General features: G+C 43.5%; 1 protein-coding gene and 2 long non-coding RNA genes across 4 annotated transcripts; 1 reads left to right on the top strand and 2 right to left on the bottom strand.

The window, feature by feature from the left end:
* Positions 1-101: 101 nt before the first annotated feature.
* On the bottom strand, positions 102-2,575 carry LOC133718918 (uncharacterized). Of its 2 annotated transcripts, none has more exons than XR_009850657.1 (6): positions 2,077-2,575; positions 1,921-1,975; positions 1,740-1,821; positions 1,562-1,596; positions 1,247-1,350; positions 102-575 (listed from the first exon to the last, which is right to left on the bottom strand). It is a non-coding gene; the product is annotated as an uncharacterized LOC133718918 (long non-coding RNA). The 2 variants fall into 2 exon arrangements; XR_009850658.1 differs by having other exon boundaries at positions 2,094-2,575.
* Positions 2,576-3,564: 989 nt separating this feature from the next.
* Positions 3,565-4,212, bottom strand: LOC133714554 (uncharacterized mitochondrial protein AtMg00810-like). Its single transcript, XM_062140687.1, has one exon. It carries the CDS (start codon positions 4,210-4,212, stop codon positions 3,565-3,567), a length of 648 nt encoding a protein of 215 aa, XP_061996671.1.
* Positions 4,213-6,862: 2,650 nt separating this feature from the next.
* On the top strand, positions 6,863-8,932 carry LOC133713386 (uncharacterized). Its single transcript, XR_009847983.1, has 3 exons — positions 6,863-7,432; positions 7,520-7,652; positions 8,835-8,932. It is a non-coding gene; the product is annotated as an uncharacterized LOC133713386 (long non-coding RNA).
* Positions 8,933-18,380: the final 9,448 nt, after the last annotated feature.

Below are 18,380 nucleotides of genomic sequence, written 5' to 3'. Positions count from 1 at the left end.
CTGGTGAAATTGCATTGTTTGAGATTGGATAATAAGACATACATTCTGGATATTGCATCTAACAAAAACCTATCAATCAACACATCCACAAACACATCCAATATTGATACCAAAAGGTTTCCATTGATTCCAACAAGGTCTACAATATATACTAAACATAAAGACCAAAAACATTACAACTTCTGGAATCAAAGGTAGGCCAAAAACATAGTGATAACCGCACTTTTCCTCTACCTTTCCTTCCATGTGTGTAACCAGTAATTTCCAGTCAGCCTTCAGTCATGGCTAGCAACAAAATGATTTGTCCCATGTGTGTGATTCCAGAAAGGATACTTCCAGCAATCATGTTCATATAGTCTCTGAGGAATATTGCCAGTGGTTTAATTTGATGTAAACCAGGCACATAAAGCTTCAACTCCAATTGGCGCATGCTATGAGGAAGATAAAATAAGCGAGCCTTTTCTGGGTCTCTTGTGACAAATTGCTTGTTTCCCTCCATCAACCTTATGAACCATCTTTCCGAAACATAAATTCCATTGAGATGAGGTACATGAAATATGGGCCTTGACACATCACTGTAAATGTAAACTTTAAGTATCAATTCCATCAACTCATAGCTCTTGAAATTTATGAAAATTAATAATTCAGCAAAGCATGCTTCAGTTTTCATAAGAAAAGGAAGTCCGGTGAACCCAATAATTAAGACATTCTGGTAACTATATTTAGATATCTAGAAATAGAAGTGAACCTAGACACCTAGTCGTTGAGAGAGGGGAAAGAAAGAAAAAGGAATTGAACTCGGATCTGGATAGATAACCAATATGGCAGTGTGAAATGTGGCTAGATTAAGGCTTCACAGTATCAAAGGTATTAATGAAAACATGAATGACATTTCAAAATGGAACTAAGCATATGAAATTCTATGATTTTCCTTTTTCTTTCTAGCTTTTATCTAGATAATTTCACACCTTAATTGCTGTGAAAAATGAAAAACATAAGAACCTATAAGATTTCCAGAAACTTTATTACTGAAAGCCATCTTTAAGCATGTTACCTTCCTTCTAATGTCTGTTGGACCATGCAATGCAGATAAATTCTAAGAACAGCCTTATTCCCAACTTCTCTTACCACTATACATCTCAAACCTTAAATTTTAAACACACACAAGACATAAAGTATGAGCTATTGACTAGAAGTCAAGAATGATGAACGAAAATGGTGACTAAAAGAAAAAGGATATCAATACCATCCCAAGCCTTTGATAAACTGCCAGTTGAAAACCAATAACCAAACAAACAGCAACAACCAACCAAGATAGTAATCGATCTTCTCCTTCATCCAATCTAAATCCTACAACAAAACCCATCACCACAAGATCAGATTCTCAGTTCCTCCTCGCAACAGCAGAGTCACAGAGATAGTGTTACGGCATAAACAATGACCAAAACCAAATCTATTTCCACACAAAGAAGCTAGAGAACCAAACCATATGCACATACTGTTGTCTATTAATACTACCACATCTATAAAAATAAATGATAAGTTAAGCAAAAGCAATTACCTTCTGGAAAAGGTGGAGTCAGACCTGACAGTGACCTTGTTCCATGACACGCAAGTAACAAAATGGCAGGTCAAAAAACAAGAATCCAATAAGAGAAACATAAATTCAAAAGCTAGAGGTAAGAATTGATTGAAACATAGAATAGAATTGCATATTTGGAGAATCGAGCACTTCCTACCTTAGCAATAGTCAAAATTCGCAGATTGAATTTCAGAAACCCTAGATTTTGCAATGCATAGCTAGAGCCTTCACCTTTTGTTCTGCACATTCACAAACCTGGTTATATAATCAACTGTACTAAAAACCAGACAAAGAAGCTTGAAAAATTGAACTAAAATGAGAGTAAAAGAGTATGACACCTTGAGATCAATCCCAACAACAAGGCCACCATTTTTTATAGGACCCAAGCTCCACCTACCAATATCAAGCAAAACCCCCATCAATGGTATCAAATTATACAGGTATGTAGTCACAATTGTGAACATAAAGTTTGCATCTTTGAAATGAAAAAGGACCTGAGGGTATTCTGAACCTTTTGCAAGTCTGTTATCCGACAAAGACAACATTCGGGCTTCCTCCGGTGAAGCCACAACCAGGTGCCGAACTAAGGAGGAACTTAAGCCGGCCAACTCCTTAATTGAACCCAAACCCGAATCAAATCTGTATATCCCAAAAGGCCAAAACATGTTGACCCAGATCTGAAAGATTAATTGGGGGTTTCAAAACGATTCCCCTAAATCTACTCCAATCTTCAAAATCCTAACCCTAGACAAGCGAAAAAGGGCTCCAGAGATTGGGAAATACTCTTGCATCGAAGAAGGCGGAGGGGCGTAAGCAAGAGCGGAGTGGAACCTGAGCTCGGCCTTGTTCTTGTCATCGTCGCTCTCCTCCTTCATGAAATCGAAGAAGCGCGGGGCGAGAGTGAGCCGAGGAGAGAGAGGCAGTGGCTGTGGTGTTCGTGGAAAGAGAGTAAGGGAGGGGAGAGAGAGAGATGTGGAGCTATATATATATGAGAAGAGAAATGTAGCTTTGCTGAAAACGGGGGAAGTTTAAGATTTGGTGGATGGAGGGAGTCGAAAAATTGAATTTTGGCCAAGTGTGGGGAGTCAACTAGGGCATCAGAAGTCACAAAACTGAGACAACATAAATTAAAGAACCATTGTATGTAACAATGTCACACAACAGACAAGAAAAGATGTTGTCTGAATAGAATATATCAGACAACATCACAACATGGTGATTGTCTAATAATAAATTGCACAATAGCAATGTAAAAAGAGTTGTCTGAATAGATTTATTCAGACGACATCAAATTTCGACCATTGTCTGAATAACAATGGAACAACATCAACAATTATTATGTTGTCTGAATCTAGCTATTTGGACAACAGCAATATGAAAATCTGTTGTCTCTTTAAGAAATGCGGACAACATCACACCTATTTTACAATAACTGTTGTATGATTGAATCATACACAATAGAATAATTCTTGCTGTCGTCTGAAGTTTTCAGACGACAGATAAAATGTGCGCAGTTGTCTGATGCATGTTGTCTGATTCAAATATTGGCGTAGTGACTGGGCAGGATTGGGCAGCTGCCTCCATACGACGTCGTATATCTATTTGTAATATATTACATATAATGTTTATCCACGATTGCATATTCATGATAGCCATGGCACCAGATATGAGTTAGGGTTTGCAAAGAACACAACGAAATTTGAGAGAGATAAACAGAGAGAAAAGATCAGACCCATCTTTCTATTAATCAAGCTTTCGTACAGAGAAAAGAGAGTCAGCTGATATTTATACTAGAAAGGAAAAATAGAAACTCTAACAAACTAACAGATTTTTGACAGCTGGAACTAGCTACGTGCCACACTCGTATGAAGCTTGAGGTCAGTATGATTAGCATAGTCAACACCCTCCCTCAAGCTCAGCTAGGGTGACTAGTCTGAGATTGATGCAGTGAGTTCGAAATATAGGAGAAGCTAACCCTTTTGTCAATATGTCTGCAATCTGTTCTGTGGTGGAAACATACTCAAGACGAAGATCATTGTGTTGCACCCTTTCTCGGACAAAATGAAAATCATTGTCCAAGTGCTTGAACTTTGAGTGGAACACTGATTTGATGCTAATGGGAGAGCAGATAAATTGTCACACTTAAGCAAAGGAGCACAAGGAATATGAATTTTCAAATCACACAGGAGATGTCTAATCCAACTGATCTCGGCTGCAGTATTGGCCAAACTTCTATATTCAGATTCAGTAGAACTTCTAGATACAGTCCCTTGCTTCTTAAATTGCCAAGAAACAGGACACAATTCAATGTAGACAACAAAACCAGTAGTGGAGAGTTTCTGTATCACCTCACCAGCCCAATCGGCATCACAAAAAGCCTTAACATTCACAGCATTATGCAAAGCACCAGTTGAACTATAAAAAATGCCCTTATGAATTGTTCCCTTCAAATATCTCAAGATTCTTTTAACAGTAGCATAATGAACATCTGTAGGCTTAGTCATGAACTGACATACAGTATTAACTGCATATGCTATGTCTGGACGAGTGAATGTTAAGTATTGTAGAGCTCCTACAATGCTTCTGTACATAGTAGGATCTTTAAGAGGGGTACCTTGATCTGGTGTCATCTGAGAGTGGGGAAGACAAGGTGAGCTGCAAGTATTAATGGACTCCATTCCAATTTTAGCCAACAAGTCTTTAGCATACTTTGTTTGACTCAGTAAATTCCCTGCTTAACTTTTGTGACTTCTAGACCAAGAAAATATGACAAGGGACCAAGATCCTTTATATCAAACACCATGCTCAACTCAGAAACAACCTTATGAATACCTGCAGTATCTGATCCAGTGATAACTATATCATCCACATACAGTAATAAAACAACTAGGCCTTTTGATGTGTGTCTAATAAACAAGCTTGGATCAGAATGGGAAAAATGAAAACCCAAACTTGGTAAAAAACTGGTAAATTTCTCATTCCAAGCCCTTGGAGCTTGTTTCAAGCCATAAAGTGATTTTCGTAGTAAGTAGACATGAGTTGGATACTCAGGATCGATAAAACCTTGTGGCTGAGACATATAGACTTCTTCTTTTAGATCCCCATGTAGAAAAGCATTCTTGACATCTAACTGCCTTAATTCCCAACCATTCATAGCAGCAAGAGCTAATATAACCCTCACAGTACCATGTCTAACTACAGGGCTAAATGTTTCTTCATAGTCTAGCCCCTTAGATTGACTAAACCCTTGAGCCACTAGTCTTGCTTTATATCTGGAAATGCTCCCATCAGGATTCTTCTTTATTTTGTATATCCATTTGCTTCCCACAATGTTTCTGTTCTGTGGAGAAGGAACAAGAGTCCAAGTCCCTTGTTTCTGTAAAGCCTCAATCTCATCTAACATTGCTTGATCCCACTCATTCTTACCTGAGGCTGCTCTGAAAGATTTTGGTTCAACAATCTCACTGATATCAGACACAGCAGTAAAACCACTAAAGAAAGGGAGCTCAGTGTACAACTTTTGTTGAGCAACAGCAGAATAACAGTAAAAGTCCTCAAAACTCCTCTTCTTGATAATACCATTCTTGGCCCTAGTCATCATAGAATGGTTATTATAGTTTTGATGAACTATAAAATCAAGCTGGGGGAAGGTCATGATCCAAATTTCCCCCAAACTGTAAAGCATCTGCTTCATTGCTATTTAGGGCAGAAACATCATTTGGAACACTAACTCTAGCTGAAGGTTCATCACAAAAAGTTTATGCAACTACATTAATAGAGAGGTTACCAGTAATACCAGCACTATCCACAACATTCTCAGCTGCTATATGCACATCATCATCTGCACCATTAGAGACTTCACCAATAATACCAGTACTAACATAAACATTCTCACTTGCTCTATTCACATCATTAATACCTGTGGGAATTGCACCTGGATGCTTAGAAACATCAAATCCTGAATTATTAGAATTATTAAAACCATCATAATCACTATCAGAATTTACTCCAAGTGCATGAATTTCTGCAACATTCCCAGTCTCAATATTTTCATGAACCTCAGTTTCATGAGAAGCATTAGACTCATCAATTCCTATATTCTCTGCACAAGCGGGCCTAGCATTATCATCAGTAGCAGCTGAACCTGTGTTAATGTTAGTGCCAGGACAGGACACATCTGCTGTTGAAGTAGCTCTATTGATACTAAAGGTAGTATCTAAATTCTCATTCTGTAAAGCTGTGAGAGATGGGACAGGCATCCATGGGTGAAGAGTAGTGAGAGATGAAGAAGATGGAAAGAAAGTAATAGGATCAACAAGAGATGACACAGGTGGAGCTGAAGAAAGGAAGGGAAAAATAGTTTCATCATGAATGACATGTCTAGACATCCAAAGTTTATTTTGAGAAATACTATAGCAGAAGACTCCTTTATATCCTAAGGCATATCCTAAGAAGACACACTGTGTTGTTCTAGGATCCAACTTGTCATGAGCATATGGTCTGAGATAGGGATAGCATGAAGAGCCAAAGATTTTCAGCTGGGAGATGTCTGGAGGTCTATGAAACACAAGTTCATATGGAGAAGACATATTTAAAGATTTGCTAGGCATTCTCTTGATAAGATAACAAGAATGAGCAACACTATGAAACCAAAATGGTTTAGGTACACCAGCTGTAGACATCAAAGAGATTGCAGTTTCCACTATGTGTCTATTTTTCCTCTCAGCAACTCCATTTTGCTGAGGGGTATGAGGGCTGTAGACCCCGTGAAATTCCGAACATCACTTTTTGACGGAATAATTTTTCGCGACCTTTGTTTGCCTAAAGACTTTTGGAAATAGTTTGGGCTTGGGCCTTGGGCCCAAGAATAGCGTAAGGTTAGTGTCCAAAATTTACTCTGGACACCCAACAGACCGGTATGCTAGTGAACCTAGCCCAATAAGTTAGTCGACCTTTGACCCGAGCATCTCCCTTGATTCAATATGGTCCTTATAGCTCATAATGACATCTTTGCATAATTTTGAAATATACTTGTGCGTGCGTTTACGATTTCTCGTTTTACCTTATTCCTTACCCATTGGTTGAATTCCTACTCGCCTTACCCGACGCTTACTCGTCAACCATCTCACCGACTTTTGAAAGCACAATTTATTTACTCCTTATGTTTTTCAAACTCGAGCAAAAAAAAATTCCGACAAAACTTACTTTACCATTTTCCTATCTAAGTACAAGTTTGGTGAGGCCCAATCTTTATTTGGTCATGCCAACATTTTAATTTTTGAGTTTCCTTATATTTACTTATTTTACTTTTATTTTCCCCATCCTCTTGGTTTTTACAACTTCTTACTTTTACCCAAATTTATCTGCTCAAGCTGAGCCTTGTTCACGTCCACACGCAAAGAGCTTTTCCTCTTTCCTTGTTCACGTCAGAATTGGGCTGAGAGAAAGGAACCTTGTTCAGCTCCACTCTTCCACGTTGCCAGCATGCATATGGCAACTCTTCCAAGAACATCACCTCAGACCTTCAAAAGGGAGAACCAGGCCAGAAATCGTCATCCACCCTTCTCTTCTCACCTTTCCTCTCGACCCTGGACACATCAGTCTGTTTGCGAGCCTCGAAACTCCTAGTTAGGGACCTCCGATCAAAAAACTTTCTTCAACAAAGTTGTTCGCCTATGTCTCCTCTATCTAGCCTCCAAATTTCAGCTCCATCGGAGTCGATTTGAGTCTTTTACACCCCTCGAAGCGGAAGCTGTTCTGAAACGGGCCTGTTCCGGATTTCTGCTTGAATTTCCTCTCTTGCTCTATCCGAATCCCTCACATCTTACTTGAGACTGGTACAAACACTTGGTAAGATTCTGGAACCATCAAGTTCCCCTTTGTTTCCTCGATTTTAGGCTCAATACGTTCAAAACACCTCATTTACATATTGAGCAGTCTCTGTTTCACTTTGCATGTTCGAGATTGAGCGAACTTCTTGGCCTGTGGCTGGACTCGATCCAATCAGCTCCCTCAGCTCTCTTTCCTGTTGAAATCCTCAAGAGAAGCTCACCTTTTTGATTAGTCTTTGGTGAGTATCATCTTTTCCATAAAACTCTATATTCTTGGTTGTTGTTACGAATTCTTGAAGATTGTGAACTTGTCACTGCTGTTGTTGGTATCTTGCTGCCTTAATTTTGATTTCTCATCCATTCTAATGCCTAGGGATTCTTCTAGGTCATGGCTACATCTTGAGTATTAGAATCGTATTTGGTTCAAAGGTTATTTGTTGTTTGTAGCTGTCCAAATATCATGTTTCAATGCATTATGTCATCGAGCTACAGCACCTCCCCGTATAGTATTAGAAAGTAACTTGAGCTATAGATCATTAGGAGCATTAGACATGCCTCTTAAGTGGGTTAGATATGTGCTAAACCATGGTTATCTTGAACATTGGAGTCATGCTTGATTCAAAAGTTTATTTGTGTTACTGTTGTCCAAACACCATGTCTTCAAAACATCATGTTAGTGAGCTACAAGACCTTCCCCTTATAGTATTGAAGGGTGACTGAGACTTTGAGTCTTTAGGAGCTTTATATATAACCTATAGGTGTCTTAGAGCCTACTTAACCAGCCATTTTGGGTACCAGAGGAGCTTTACACAAAAGAACCAGTTTCTGCAGTTTTTCAGTTTCCAGTAAAATCTGACCCAGCTGCATTCATTTCAAAACTGGAGCTAAACCGTTGAGAATTTGGGGTCAGTTTCTTCTAGGTAAATATAGTAGACACATAGATGAACATTCCGGATTTTGAATCACCTCAAAAATATTTTTCTAGAATTAGTTATGAATTTTTGAAAAAGGTGTACAGAAGCTAGTATTTCTGGAAAGAATCTGCACACCGTTTTACTTTAGCCTTTAAAACCCTTACTCTTTAAAATGGCTTCACTTAGAGTTCTATAACCGTTTCAATCTCACTGATTTGGTTGCTAAACCATCTTTTTTCCAAAATTTTCCCAAGAATTTATCTCAAGTACTTTGAACACTCTTCCTTGGCCCTTAACAGTTTCTACTTAAACTCTGTTTCCAGCTTTTGACAACTTGTCTTTTAAAAAGTGTTCTTACCCCCTCTTCCTAACAGCAAACTCCTTATTGGAACCCAAATGGTCAGGTTATTAGTTAGCAATTAAGTTAAAGGAAATGTTTTGTTCGGAGAGTATTGAGAGTGAATAGCTAGCCTAGTTTATCGTTATTAATGCCGCTTATTGATCTAGGCTTGACATCGTGGTGGAATCTTGTGAAGTTGGTGGTTGCTACAAGATTGCATTGAGGCCAAGTGCTGCAAGAGAAAGCTCGAGTTCCAGGTAGGGGATGCCTTTAACTCCATAAGCAAGAAGGGACTCATTAACCTGCACAACAAAGGCAAAAAAACAGGCATATGTAGAATGCTCGTTGCATTGGGCAACAAATGTGAGTTGCATTGATATGCGTTGGCATATATGAACGTATGGGGTGCGTGATACATGGTCGTGTGAGCATATGGATTGCATATGATAAATGTGTGACGCGCGCAAGGAGACGAACGAAGTCGAGTTTGACGGGGTTACACTCGTGAGATGTAAGTTGCATGAGTGCCGCGAAGGTATGCATTTGTAACTCATGAACGATGACCGCGCGTACGGTTTGTGTATGTTTGGTTTTCGGTCGTATTAATGGAACGCGAAAAGAATTTTATTTGTCGCGGTCGGTAAACGACAAATGGTAGAAAAATTCAATGTTCCATTAACGTGTGGTGTGTCAAGTAGACATGAGCGTAAAGCTCGAGGATTGCCGAGAAGGCATGAGCGGAAAGTTCGTGAGCGGGAAACTCGGGGTTGCCGGGAAGGCATGAGCGGGAAGCTCAAGGGTTGCCGGGGAGGCATGAGCGGAAGCTCGTGGGTTGCCGGGGAGGCATGAGCGGAGGCTCAAGGGTTGTCGGGGAGGCATGAGCGGGAAGCTCGTGGGTGCCGGGAAGGCATGAGCGGGAAGCTCGTGAGCGGAAGCTCGTGGGTGCCGGGAAGGCATGAGCGGAAGCTCGGGGTGCCGGGAAGTCATGAGCGGGAAGCTCGTGAGCGGAAGCTCAAGGGTTGCCGGGAAGGCATGAGCGGAAGCTCGGGGTGCCGCGAAGGCATGAGCGGTAAGCTCGTGGTGCCGGGAAGGCATGAGCGGAAGCTCAAGGGTGCCGCGAAGGCATGAGCGGTAAGCTTGTGAGCGGAAGCTCGTGGTTCCGGGAAGGCGTGAGCGGTGAGCTCGTGAGCGGAAGCTCAAGGGTGCCGCGAAGGCATGAGCGGTAAGCTCGTGAGCGGAAGCTCGTGGTGCCGGGAAGGCATGAGCGGTGAGCTCGTGAGCGGAAGCTCAAGGGTGCCGCGAAGGCATGAGCGGTAAGCTCGTGAGCGGAAGCTCGTGGTGCCGGGAAGGCGTGAGCGGTGAGCTCGTGAGCGGAAGCTCAAGGGTGCCGCGAAGGCATGAGCGGTATGCTCGTGAGCAGAAGCTCAGGGGTGCCGCGAAGGCGTGAGCGAAAGCTAGGCGGTGCCGGGAATGCACGAGGGCAAAAGTCGGCGGTGCCGCTGAGGCACGAGGGCGAAAGCTCGGCGGTGCCGCTGAGGTACGAGCGCGAAAGCCCGGCGGTGCCGCTGAGGCACGAGCGCGAAACCCTGGCGGTTGCCGCTGAGGCACGAGCGCGAAAGCTCAGCGGTGCAGCTGAGGCACGAGCGCGAAAAGCTCGGCGGTGCCGCTGAGGCACGAGCGCAAAAAGTTCGACGGTGCCGCTGAGGCACGAGCGCAAAAAGCTCGGCGGTTGCCGCTGAGGCGAGAGCGTGAAAGCTCGGCGGTGCCGCTGAGGCACGAGCACGAAAAGCTCGGCGGTGCCGCTGAGGCACGAGCGCGAAATCTCGGCGGTGCCGCTGAGGCACGAGCGCGAAATCTCGGCGGTGCCGCTGAGGCACTAGAGCGAAAAGCTCGGCGGTGCCGCTGAGGCACTAGAGCGAAAAGCTCGGCGGTGCCGCTGAGGCACGAGCGCGAAAAGATCGGCGGAGCATTAACGGGTAGCTCGAGGTGATGCCCTGAGGCATGGGCGTGACCGTTGCTAATTATGCTAGGCTGTATGTACAAGTCCCCGAAGTCCCCAGTCAAGGAGGGTGTTCTTGCGGGTTGATACCAAAGCGTAGCTTTGAGCCGTATATCAAGCATAATTAGTGCGAGTGCGTCGTCCATCTAGAATTGGTTGGAGCAAACGCTTTTGCCCTTTCGGGTGGGCCCCTGCCAGGCCCTGCGAGGAGTCCCCCACTCCTGGCTATTGACCTCCGGATGGTCGGAAAATTGTTTGATGAGGGGAGCTGCGCGGAGCAGAGGGTGTTGGGTTGCGAGCCCAATCTTTGGTACCCAAGCGTCGGGGTTAACTGCCGGATCAATGGCTGCCGTGGGCTGTGTTAACTAGTCCCTTTGCTATTTCTCAGAGGAGAAACTTGACTGCAATGCCGCGTAGCGGTCATTGTCATTATGAGGCGTTGCCTTACCGCTTGGCGGTTGGTCGTAGACCATAGACTCGTAAAGTTTGTATCTGTATGAAAAATGATAAACACATAGAGCAAGTTATTATATTTTGTTTGAGTGTCCCATGTTTCTTTAATTGAGTTGCAATTAAACTAGAAGCATGGCATATGTGTATAGCATGTACTTGTAGTAAAGTTGCTAATAACATTTTTGCATTTTTGTAGATATGCTAAAGGATCATTGAGATCGGTATGTGAAGCATGGCATATCTAGTATGTGAGATCTAGAAAGTGTTGCCAAATCTACGAAATGTTGTTGGCATGCTCAAAAGTTTATGGAAGCATGTAAAAGCATATCAAGTGTGATATATTGTTGGCATGCATAGAAGTAGTAAAAGCATGACATTGGCATGGCACTAGCTCAAATTGAAAGAGCGTAAAGGAAGATATAGTTACTTATCTTATGTCGATTTGGAGCGAGTTGGAGTTGGAATTGATTAAGTGCCCAAATTATGTTGGAGTTGTCCTAGCCGGGCTAGCAGAGGAAGATGTCGCCGCCGGACTCGTTAGCGGAAGATGTCGCCGCCGGACTCGCAAGCGGAAAATGTCGCCGCCGGACTAGCTAGCCTCGCTGTAGGAATATGTCGCCGCGGACACGCTGGCGGAAGCTGTCGCCACCGGACATGCTAGCCTCGCTGGAGGAATATGTCGCCGCGGACACGCTGGCGGAAGCTATCGCCGCCGGACTTGCTTAGCGGAAGATGTCACCGCCGGACATGCTAGCCTCGCTGGAGGAATATGTCGCCGCAGACTCGCTGGCGGAAGCTGTCGCCGCCGGACTTGCTTAGCGGAAGATGTCACCGCCGGACATGCTAGCCTCACTGGAGGAATATGTCGCCGCGGACTCGCTAGCGGAAAATGTCGCCGCTGGACCCGCTAGCGGAAAATGTCGCCGCTGGATTCGCTTGCCTTGCTGGAGGAATATGTCGCCCCGGACACGCTGGCGGAAGCTGTCGCCGGCGGACTTGCTTAGCGGAAGATGTCACCGCCGGACATGCTAGCGTCGCTGGAGGAATATGTCGCCGCGGACACGCTGGCGAAAGCTGTCGCCGTCGGACTTGCTTAGTGGAAGATGTCACCGCCGGACATGCTAGCCTCGCTGGAGGAATATGTCGCCGCGGACTCGCTAGCGAAAAATGTCGCCGCTGGACCCGCTAGCAGAAAATGTCGCCGCTGGACCCGCTAGCGGAAAATGTCGCCGCTGGACTCGCTTGCCTTGCTGGAGGAATATGTCGCCGCGGACACGCTGGCGGAAGCTGACAGGACCCGCCCCGAATTTCACCCTGAAATCCGAGGTGGCCCTGTGGGGCCCACCTTAGGAATAACTCTACCGAAAATTCAGCAGAGTCACCCCTAAAAATGGACTACCCAACCTGTAGAATTACAATCACACTTCTAACAAATCATCCATAATCTCCTGGAGCCACCCTGCTCCCCAAAATCCAACAACTCCACAATTTACAACTAAAAACCGAACATTTCAACATACACAGGGGCAACACCCAAACTTTACAACAATTGTCCCACAGGTTATCAGAGCAATCTAAAGAAGATTAAGAATTCATAATACAAGTAGGTTCAACGATTAACCTACAATATGAAAACAACAGCAGCAGATGCTATGCCCCGAATCCTACTATGCCGAACCAGCTACTCTGCAGACTGGGCATTTGAAACCGAAGGGCCCAGGGGAAAAGCACATAAAACGTTAGCGTGAGTGGACAAAATAAATAAATAAATAAATAAATAAATGTAAAGAAAAGTGGGTTTTGTGCTTTTCCACATTTATTCCTTTAAAAACTCGATGCATGCACAAATGGTAAAACACATTTAGCTTTAAATCCAAGGATTTCAAAACGATAAACCGACTAGCCTCGCTAGTCAAAACATTAGAAAATAATATATCGTAAAACTGAAATCTCGTTTCTCAAAAAGATAAGACCAGCCCCGCTGGCTACAGTGAAAATCGGACTAGCCCCGCTAGTCAAGCAACGATAAAATATGGGGAAGAAGTTTCACCATACGAAAGAAGGGAGCCTCCCAGGCTCGGGTCGGAGTGTCCCACACTCTGGAGCATCCCATGCTCTGCTCTTACTCACCCACAAACACATAGTAAGCAGGGAGGAGTACTAATAGGCTAGCTAGCAATAAATATGACGACCCAGGTATGGCGGGTAAAAACTAATAAAATCCAATAAATCCTTAAGGCTTCCCCATGTCCCACGAATAAAGAAAACACGGGTACGATTCCCAACCGTACCCGGAAATTCTCGTAAAACGTCGTATAAATCAACAGCGTGTCCCACACGCTAAGAAAATAATTAGATCATCAACAAGGCATTCCCAATGCCAAAACCGAAAGTCGATAGATAAATAAGAAATAACTGCATCGAAATCCCATTTCGAAAAGCTTTCCAGAAATCTCAAAACAATGAATAGAAATATAATTAATTCCGGAAATCACCTCGGAAAAATAATTCGCCGAAATTCAACATCAATTATAAATTCGAATCCGAGCATAACAAATTAATAACCGAAATTCACAACCGGTATAAATCATAATTACTTCAAGAAAATCATTATTGAAAGCAAATCCACGAGATAAATCGAAATCAAATTCCAAAATCAATTCATATGCTCGGAAAATAATAGGTTAATTAAATAGAAAATACTTTAGTAAATAAATGCATGCATCACTTATTTAAAAAAAAAAGTCCACTCACAGTATACGGCTAGCGTGGTATCCAAGCGTAAGGATCCTCGTCGAGCGATGAGTCAGTATCTCGTCCTGTACACAATTGTATTCCGTAAACAACAATTCGATAAAACAATACGATTCTATAATGAATCCCGAAAACCCCACGTAAACTAGCAACTCCAACTCCTTTCGACTTCAAGCCAAACTTCACCATTTATATCAATCCATCGATTAAGGTATTCCATGACGGAATAAGGGAAATCCGAAGGCCGGATTCCCACAAATCACCAACCGAAACTCCACACTTTCAAAATTCACAAACAATTCCAAACTCCTCCAAAAATTACCAAACTTCATAAACAAGCTCTACTCAAATTATAGGATTTATTGGGCTAAAAATTGGAATTAAATGTCAGCCCTACGCGCCACCACGCGCCACCCACAGTGGCGGCGAGTGGAGCCCACGCGCCGGCGGCCACCACCTCCGATGGCCACCAAATTTGGACAGTAGCTTCTACTCAACAAAACTAACCATTCATTCAACTACAACATCTCACAATTTTACCTTGAAACAGTCGAAATCAACCGGTGAAGAAAAACCCAGAAATTCCAAACCCTAGGTTTGGGAATTTCCTCGATTCGTCCTCCACGCAGCAAGTTGAAGTGAATGACCTTAGGGGAAATGATCACCGGCAAAAACCCAACCTTCGACGCCAGTTTGGTGGCCGGAGACGGCCGGCATCGTCGGAAATCGACGGAAATTCCAAACTGCTACAGTGAAACTTCAAGGACTCGATGCGTCATTTTCCGGCCAAGCCGCCGTGAGTTACCGCCGTGGGGGGTTGGGTACGAGTAGAGGAGTCGACCGGTGCCGGTTGTTCGCTCCCAGGTGGCCGGAAGAGCGAGATGGCCGGAGTTGCAGAGAGCGCCGAGGAGAGGGAGAAAACGCGGGAGGAAGGAAAGAGAAAGAGAAAGAAAAAAAAACTTACCGGCCATAGTAACTTTTTCAAATATATACTACTTACCATGAACAGTAACATTTACATTTTCGGCCATAACTTTCACATACTAAGTCCAATTTTTACGCACCACATATGTACGCGCTCGGTTTAACATCCTCTACAACTTTCGTGAAGAAACTTTTCTCAAATTCTGACCCGAACAAAAAGTCAACTTTTAGGGCCACTAAAAGTGCTTAAACGACAGTCAAAGTGAAAATAGTTGTCGTTTACCGTCCAAATGACCAGTAAACGGGTGAATTTGGGTTCGGGACGTAACAGAAGCTGTCGCCGCCGGACATGCTAGCCTCGCTGGACGAATATGTCGCTGCGGACTCGCTAGCGGAAAATGTCGCCGCTGGACCCGCTAGCGGAAAATGTCGCCGCTGGACATGCTAGCGGAAAATGTCACCGCTGGACATGCTGTTCTGTTGACTGATGTTGACTAGAGTTGGTCGGCGTTGACCGGTGTTTGATCAGCGTTGACTATGCTTTATGGGCGTTGACCGGATGCCAACGGGCCAAAGTTCATGGTATGTGACGAAGCCTTTGTGTTGCATTCCCACAGACGGCGCCAATGTTAACGTTAGTGACCGAGGGGTCTCTAGTTAGCTTTAGAAAGAGAGAGAGAGAGTGACACAAGATGTATAGTGGTTCATTTCCCGCCTTAGCGGGAAACTACGTCCACTTGAATGTTTAACAATGTGTGTTTGGGCCTTGCGGCCCAAGTGGATTACATGAGTGTAATGGAGTGGTGTTTAAGTGGGAGGAGGCATTCCTTTTATAGGTGAAGGAAGTCATTTCCTTTACATGGTTTTCGATGTGGGACAACCAACAACTATTTCTAGTCTAGAAAAGCATATTGTGGAGGCAACTTGGCAAGGCCGGAAAGGTGGCTTCCCGGCGACGGATTTGCTACTTCCGAATACCGTAGCGTAGCTTGAACATAGGGCTACAAGATGCAAGTAGCGGTTGGGCCTCCCCATGTCTTGTGGGTGTCCCAAAGAGGGTGTTAATTATGCTTGGTGAGATAGCAAACTAGCCTTGCTAGTAGAGGTATCTACAAGTCCCCGAAGTCCCCAAGTAAGAGGAGCTTCTTGGTTGGGGAGTTATAATCATGAAGTCATCAAGCATAAGTAACCGGGCGGCACGGAGCCCCTACAAGTCCCCGAACTCCGTAAGCAAGAAGGGACTCATTAACCTGCACAACAAAGGCAAAAAACAGGCATATGTAGAATGCTCGTTGCATTGGGCAACAAATGTGAGTTGCATTGATATGCATTGGCATATATGAACGTATGGGGTGCGTGATACATGGTCGTGTGAGCATATGGATTGCATATGATAAATGTGTAACGCGCGCAAACAGACGAACGAAGTCGAGTTTGACGGGGTTACACTCGTGAGATGTAAGTTGCATGAGTGCCGCGAAGGTATGCATTTGTAACTCATGAACGATTACTGCGCGTACGGTTTGTGTATGTTTGGTTTTTCGTCGTATTAATGGAACGCGAAAAGAATTTGATTTGTCGCGGTCGGTAAACGACAAATGGTAGAAAAATTCAATGTTCCATTAACGTGTGGTGTGTCGAGTAGACATGAGCGTAAAGCTCGAGGATTGCCGGGAAGGCATGAGCGGAAAGCTCGTGAGCGGGAAACTCGGGGTTGCCGGGAAGGCATGAGCGGGAAGCTCAAGGGTTGCCGGACAATCATTGTCTCTGCATAATTTTGTGAAAGATAGCAAATTCATAGCTAAATCTAGAACATGAAGAACTTGATTCAATTGCAAGACATGATCAGCAGGTTTAATATAGCTAGAGCCAATATGTGCCACATTCAAACCTGTACCATTACCAATAGTTATTTTGTTGTCAGAAGAATATGGTTGAGCAACTGTGAGATTTCTCAGTTCTGAAGTCATGTGATGAGTAGCACCAGAATCCCCTATCCAAATTTCACTGTTTGAAGGAGCATTTGATGGAGCAGACAAGCCATTAGATGAGGAAGCCCCACTGCTAGGATGAAAACCACGAGGAAAATTAGAGTTGGATGACCCATTTGATACCACATATCCTCCTCCTTGAGTTTGTTGAAACACACCATTGACATTTCCTGTTGACTGAGCAGTTAGAGCAGTAAGAGATGCAGGAGGATCAGACCCTTGATAGGCAAAGTTGGTTCTATGAGAACAGTTCAGAGCAACATGTCCTTTGAGACCACATATTTGGCATGTGGGAATGGACAAAGATGGATGTCCATCAGGAACATCAGTTCTGTAGAAGCAGTTAGCAGCTGTGTGACCTTTCTTTGAGCAAATTTGGCATTCTGGAGATGGTCCATTGCTTGAGGGCCTATATGGTGGCTGAGATGTTTGTTGAGGTTTGTAGTCAGGGTTCTGATAGCAAGTACTTGTAAGATGGCCATGCTTTCCACATATTTGACATTTGTGAACACGAAAGCATGTATCCACAGTATGACCTTTCTTACCACATACAGAACATTCAACACCACTTCCATTATATTTTGCATCTTTGGTTTTTCCATCACCCTTGTGATCCCAGCCTCTACCATTTCCATCTCTATCTCCATTCCTTGCTCCATCTCCTCGAGCAACCATAGCACTCATATTAGATAAGAGATAAAAGCTGCCTTCAGTTCTTCTTTCTACAGCAAGTAATTGAGACCTCAAGTCTCGAAGAGAGATAGGTGTTTCCCTGCCCTCAATCACAGTCCTGACAGTAGAATATTCATCAGAGAGATCATTCAAGATAACAATGATAATATCTTCATCTGGAATGGACACTCCCACAGACAGAAGCTGATCTCGAGCATTCTTGACACGCTGCAGATACTTCTCAATTGTCTCACTTCCCTTGCGAAGAGTTTGTAACTCAGTCTTAAGCTGCATAATGCTTATTCTTGACACAGCAGAGAAACGTTCTTGAAGAGCAATCCAAGCTTGCCTAGATGTTTTACAGCCAATTATCACATCCACAATATCTTCATCCAAAGTGGCCATTAGCATACTAAGAAGAGCCATATATGTCTGCTTCCATGCTCTATATGCTGCAGTTTTTTCCTTGGTAACTTCACCTTCAGTGGTAAGAGAATATCTAGGAGGGGCAACTTCTGAACCATCATAAAATCCAAACAATCCATTTCCAGCAAGAGTAGACTGGAACTGAAAACTCCATTTGATGAAGTTTCTTTCTCCAAGACGCATAGTTATGATATTCAACATGGAATGAACATCAGAGTGAGACAGACTAGGAGTAGCTACACCTTGAGGAGCCATTTTGAACTTTTCTGCAAATAATTCTCACCAGATAAACTTCAATTTGTTGGAGCACACTCAAAGAAATTTCAGCAATCTCTTGGAACTAGTGAATATGCTCAGATTTTACTGTTGCTTAGATCAGAATGCTCAAAATTACTCACAGAAGAGAGATTTACTCATATTTTACTTTTGCTCACAATTTGCTTCACTTTTCAACACAAACACTGCATATCTTGATGCACTATTTTACTCAACTA

Source organism: Rosa rugosa, chromosome 6 (genome assembly GCF_958449725.1).
Source record: "Rosa rugosa chromosome 6, drRosRugo1.1, whole genome shotgun sequence".
Classification (NCBI taxonomy): Eukaryota; Viridiplantae; Streptophyta; class Magnoliopsida; order Rosales; family Rosaceae; genus Rosa; species Rosa rugosa.
Note: the sequence above shows the minus strand (reverse complement) of the source record. Positions and strands in the feature narration are given on the sequence as shown.